The 5859-nt window shown below is 42.8% G+C and overlaps 1 protein-coding gene across 1 annotated transcript; it reads right to left on the bottom strand.

Moving 5' to 3' along the window:
• Window positions 1-112: 112 nt before the first annotated feature.
• On the bottom strand, window positions 113-5579 carry LOC123188275 (probable serine/threonine-protein kinase abkC). The gene is made up of 6 exons (XM_044600325.1): window positions 5256-5579; window positions 3385-4738; window positions 2924-3193; window positions 1816-1971; window positions 1065-1202; window positions 113-584 (listed from the first exon to the last, which is right to left on the bottom strand). The coding sequence occupies exons 1-5, from the start codon at window positions 5282-5284 to the stop codon at window positions 1098-1100; spliced, it is 1914 nt and encodes a 637-aa protein (XP_044456260.1). The 5' UTR covers window positions 5285-5579; the 3' UTR covers window positions 113-584; window positions 1065-1097.
• Between the last annotated feature and the right edge of the window lie 280 nt (window positions 5580-5859).

The following is a 5859-nucleotide window of genomic DNA, read 5'->3' as shown; positions in this document are numbered from 1 at the left end:
ATCTTATATTTGAACGGGCAGAACTAGCTTAGAAACAAACAATTGAAGTTGGCGATCAAATCCACAATTGAAGTTGGCGAAATTGCACCAGTTACGGGTTTCACAGAAAACGTAAAAGGTACTCACTCTGTAAACTAATATAAGAGCGTTTAGATCACTATTTTAGTAATCTAAACACTCTTATATTAGTTTACGGAGGAAGTATAGCTTAGACATTCACAGCCATGGTCTTCCGAATCCAAACTTTACATCGGGACAGCACGCCTGCAAGTACGTGATCCTCAAAAAAAAACTGCAAGTACGAAGGATTAACATGGAATTAAAATTCACACTACCCTGCAACGTAGTTTATGATAGTTATCATGTAACTACATCTAGAAAGAGATTTGATGGATTACAGAACCCCGTGACTGAATCAGCCCAAGGCGGCGGCCAAAATTTTGCATCTAATACTACTTTCAGAAAGGAGGGAGAACAAGTGCGTAGCAGCATTGAGTGTTACTTTAATTTGCTTCACGAGTTAGGCATTCCAACTTCTGTCCCATGCAGTCGTCATCTTTCACCGATGCCGTGTTTGGGATAATCTGCCAAAAGATATGCAACAGATATCAGAATTGCGAGCGGATGAACATCCTAGTTGCAAGTTTGAAATTCCATTTTATCATGGAAGATCGGATGGAAACAATGTACATGTAAAACAGCAGATATGAGAACTATGGTTCTGATATACAAGCTGGTGCACACAGGATAAGTTGATGGTCTGCACCAAATTTCAGCAGTAAACTACCTAAAGGCGCGAGGAACTGTTTGATTTCTACACCAAATTTCGGCAGCAACTAACAAAAGGCCGGAGGCACTGTTATTACGTGCCATATAGAATTAGTGTGAAAATCAACTGCAGCGTTGGGTAAGAATCCATAGCTCGAAACTCAAATGAGCTTATTCCATGGGCTGGGGTTTTTGCGCCAACATCATATTTCAAGTGCTTGTGCTAAAAGGTTGGTTAGCACAAAACAATGGTGCACTTTTGAACGACAGAATACATGTTATAAAAATCACATTACCTGATCCTTGTACTCTGACAACTGAAAAATGGCTTATCCAAAATAATCTGGTGGTGGTTGTTTAACTTCCTTCTCTATTAGTAGAGTCTTCAATGTTTCCATGATATCAAAGCGTGGGTCTAGCTTGCGTTGCCACCCCTACAGTAGAATGAATAGCCATGGTAAGTATAATATCCATCTTCCTAATTCCTGTAAGGGCATACAGATACTATGCACAGTGTATTGTAGCTTGTAGTATAGCATAGAAAAGGGTGGTCAGCAACCAAACTGACTAGACCCTGTAAACTAGTTCTATTTCCTTAGGTAAGTTCCATTAAGCATAAAACATACTCCCTCTGTCCCATAATATAAGAGCGTTTTTGACACTACACTAGTGTCAAAAAACGCTCTTATATTATGGGACAGAGGGAGTATAATGTAGTGATGATGAAAATTAAATCAACCCTGGAAGTTACTACCTCTGGTTGAAAATACACGATCCAGTCTTTATGAGGATTTTTTCATAATATAGTTTTTTATGTATTTTCACAATTTTATATAATGGTCAAAGTAGCATGATAGCCGACTGTGCCCAAACTGTCGTCTACATCATCTTTCTTGAACAAAGAAAGTATTTAAAAATTAATTTGTCAAATGAGGAAAACAACAAAGATCGTTATAAAGACGTCAAATTTCCTTCTGTACACAGTATAATAACCGAAACATAGCAAGTATATTGATATCAATTTAAAGTTTTACAACAGTGCATTACCTCAAGAACCAAAATGGTCACCATTACAGTACAGATGTTGCCATCAATGTTGACTTTGTGGCGACGAACTGTGTCGAGCAATTGATGCATGCATTCGACAGGATGAAATACGTCTCCCTCCGGTGTTCCCCAGAATGTAAATGTCTTATCCAATTCCTACCATGACCAAAAAATATTAGTACTGTTATTCAAGGAAAAAAATGTGTAGAAACATCAGGATTGTGCAATCTGTAGTATAGCAGAATATTTCAGAAGACAAGACGAAACCCTCAAAGACTAGATAAAAAGTACAGGTTCCTATCAATGCGTGAAAACTGATTCTGCGTCCAATTATTTATCCCCTGGTCAATGCATGCAGCTACCAGAGAAGGACCATTAGGCTCAGATTAAATTAATGTAGAAACAACTAATCAACACAATTTTCTCAAAAAAAAACTAACAATAGTGATTAGCAACTTTGAGCTCCGAATCTGAGGCCAAAATAGTCATATTGAGTTGCACAAGGCCACAAGCATGTTATTGATTGGGAGATACAGCAATGGACACAAAATTGAAGCTAGACTGCTTGGGTGGAAAATACGTTATGCAAATAGATAATAAAAGATACAAAAGCTAGTACTGAAGCCAACATATCTGGACTGCACTGCATCTAAGCTGAAGGGAGAAAGACATGAACCTAAAATCCCTGAGCTAACAAGAGGGCAAGGATCCTTCAAAATCCCTTATATTGGCATAGGTCAGGCAAGAGTAACCCAAGCAAACCAGTTAAATATTGTGTTAACACACCCCAAATCCTACTATAGACCCAAAGTGGTCGGACCCTTCCCTGGACCCTGCGCAAGCGGGAGCTACATGCACCAGGTTGCCCTTTTTTTATAAATAATTTCGAACTCTCCATGAAAATGCATGATATTGTATATAATCATAATGTCTGTATATGCAGGCACCCAGATGTTATGTACAAGAACGAATACATGTACATATAATATACGATGGATGACATCTGATGGCCATAATGAAGGTAGCTGCACTTAAACATCGCATATCAAGTAAAGAACTATCAAATCTGATTAAGATCTAAATATTGCCTACAAGTTTCATGCTTTACCTCAGTAAAGGCTGCTGGATTTGGACAGCTCTGGTTATCTGATAATCGTAACGTACACTTAGCAGCCGTACGACCATCTCTGATAGCAACCGCCTTGAAGAATTGTTTTAAGTTATCACGGTCAGCTACTGAGAGCTCAGCAGTCATGCCAACATCAAGAAAAACAATATGGGGCTTAGATCTGAAAAACGTTTTCCTCTTATTCTTGGTCTCGTTTAGACGGACAAGAATGTTTCCCGGGTGCATATCCGCGTGAATAAAATTGTCCTCCTGTAGAAACAGGGAAGAATGATAAAGAATAATTCAGTGGCTGAATTATACTGGGAATATATCAGATAAACAATTAACAACAGATCATACTTCTAAGGCTAACCATGGTGCTATATGGCTATACCAATCGTCAGTAAACCACCACTCAGGGGAAAAGAGAAAAACAGGAAACAAATAAAAGACGTGCATACCAGAAGCATCTTCAAAAATGCATATGTCCCAATGTGGGCAAGGTCCTTCTTCATCCGAGAATTTCCTTCAGTTTCATCCACAAAACGAGCAACACTTTCTCCATTCTCAAATGACTCGATAAGGACAGCTGGATGGACAAGTGGGTACAATGGTTCTGGGAATGAAACATGTCTCCATCTACGGAAGTTGTGTCTGAAACGATGCAAATTAGAAGCTTCCCTAGAAAGGTCAACTTGAGACATCATGAAAACTGCAAACTGGCGGACGCTCTCATCCAGCCTTAGCCAGCTCAATCCAGGGACAGCGTTCGAAACTTTTGCCATAAAATTGATGAGTAAGAAGTCCTTCTTGATTGATTCCCCCACACCAGGATGCCTCACCTTAACTGCAACATGCTTTACAGGATGTTGATCTCTTTTCTTTTTTCTGGTCGAGTTCGAGTCAGGACGATCTTTTAATGTGGCCCGATGTATTTGTGCAATGCTTCCAGAAGCTACAGGATTCTCTTCAAAAGTTTCAAATATTTCAGATAGCTTACGGCCAAATGCCTTCTCAATAGAAGCTTTGCTGTAAGCAAAGCCATGCACCGGAGCTCCGCTGTGAAGCTTTGCAAGCTCAACACAGAGATCACTTGGAAAAAGATCAGGGCGAGTTGCAGCCCATTGACCCCACTTAATGAATGCTGGCCCCGCCTTTTCAAGCGTACGACGTACAAGAGAAAGCCACCTTCTTCTAAATTCTATACTTAAACTATCAGCAAATGGAGCTAATGCAGTTGCAGGGAAGAACAGGAATGCCAAATGAACTGCTCTTATAAACAAAGTGATACCCTCCCAGACTGACCTAGCCATGGCTGACAGCAACTCGCCAGTATCTCGTGTCCTCGTGACAATGCCTTCCATTTTGGGCATGTATGGCCGTGAATCTGCCAGGACAGGCTGCGACAATGCCATCTTCCCAAAAGCTAAAGCCACGACCCCAGGGATGATATGTGATCTCGTTAAGGACAGAGTTAGCGCACAGGCTGCTCGGCTCAGCAACGGGAATCGGGGACCACTATACGAGTACATATGACTGGGCCGCTTCAACGTCAATTGGCCTTGCTGTCTTGCGGATGAATTTGACACTGCCCCAGAGAGGGAACCATAGCCTCTGGAAAACCTTTTTCTATAGTTGTGATCCTCAACTTTCTTTCTGACAATGTCCTTGTAATGTGAGAACATTCTAGAGAAGACGGGTGGGATATTTCGCCTTGTTGACAAGCCATTGTCCCTCACTGTTGCGTAGTAACCACTGGCGTGACTCGACTGGGACAAACGGGCTGTCCGCCTATTTGTTCCGGTTGTCAACAGCCTGCTCACAAATGTAAGAGCACAACATCAAATATTGGAAGTTTCCAAGCTTATCTGACACTTGCAGGGTGAAATTTAAAACTCAATTGTACAGCAGAAGCAATGTAGTTCAGGTAATCATCTCATAACTTTCCCCAAAATACTAGCCATTTTATTTATCCAGCATATATGGAATCAAATTGCAAACTTCGACAATGCATTCATTCATGAAGCATCAAAGTTTCAAACTAATTATCTAGGCCAATGTAACGGTATGGACACGTGTTCAGGCATAGTATGTGGCAGAATTGACATATTTAAGCTAGATTTGAATCCCAATTGATCACAGTAATAACAAACCCCAAATTCCAAACTACAACAGCTTCCGATTCCACGCGAGCAACTCACAATAAAATATAAATCGGCAAACGAATTCAGCAAAGCCGTGTCGTTTTCAGTCTGAAAACTCCCCAAGAAGATCCACCTTCCCCTCTACAAGAACCGCCGACATTGATAGACGAGAAGAAGAAGAAACGCACCTCTCACCGACCGACAGTAGGCGCAGCATCGGGTTCACCGCACCAGGTCGCCGGAGAGCATGCCAGCCACCGCCAAAACCCCAGGAGAGCCCGTCCACGCAAGGGCGGACCAGACCGAACCCCCGGAGGGCGGAGCGGAGAGGAGACTCGTGACCGGAGCCGCGATCCGCGGGGCCGAGGGAGGCGGCGGCGGCGGGAGGGATTGGAACTGAGATGCGACGGTGTGGGGTTCGGAGGCGACGACGGCTCTGCTTTTGCTTCCCCTGCTTTGCGATATTTGTTTGCTGTCCACGCTGGTGCCTCCTCGGTCCTTTCTTGGAGAAGAGGGCATCCACGAGGGTTTATTCGCCCGCTCCAAGTCGCCGGGGGCACGGGCGTGGCCGACCTGGACTCGTTGTCGATGTAACGGTCGTAGGGTTCGGGTCGGAAGGAAGTTCGGCCCACGGCCGACTTGCCTTGCTTGAAGGAGCGGGCCTGGTCGTAATTAACGAGGACGTTGTGTAGTTGGCAACTTGGCTTGTGTCTCAGAAAAAAAAAGTTGGCAACTTGGGCATTGGACTACGGTGCAATTTAGAGGCAAGGAAGCAAATTCGTGTTTGTAAAG

The sequence above is a fragment of the Triticum aestivum genome, chromosome 2A (assembly GCF_018294505.1).
Source record: "Triticum aestivum cultivar Chinese Spring chromosome 2A, IWGSC CS RefSeq v2.1, whole genome shotgun sequence".
Taxonomy (NCBI): Eukaryota; Viridiplantae; Streptophyta; class Magnoliopsida; order Poales; family Poaceae; genus Triticum; species Triticum aestivum.
Note: the sequence above shows the minus strand (reverse complement) of the source record. Positions and strands in the feature narration are given on the sequence as shown.

Excerpts from the sequence above, each read along its gene's own strand:
- LOC123188275 (XM_044600325.1), bottom strand. The coding sequence starts at position 5,284 with ATGCTGCGCCTACTGTCGGTCGGTGAGAG. Across the intron at positions 3,194-3,384 it reads CATTTTTGAAGATGCTTCTG|GAGGACAATTTTATTCACGC; the intron begins GTATGCACGTCT and ends CTGTTTCTACAG. Across the intron at positions 1,203-1,815 it reads TGACCATTTTGGTTCTTGAG|GGGTGGCAACGCAAGCTAGA; the intron begins GTAATGCACTGT and ends ATTCTACTGTAG.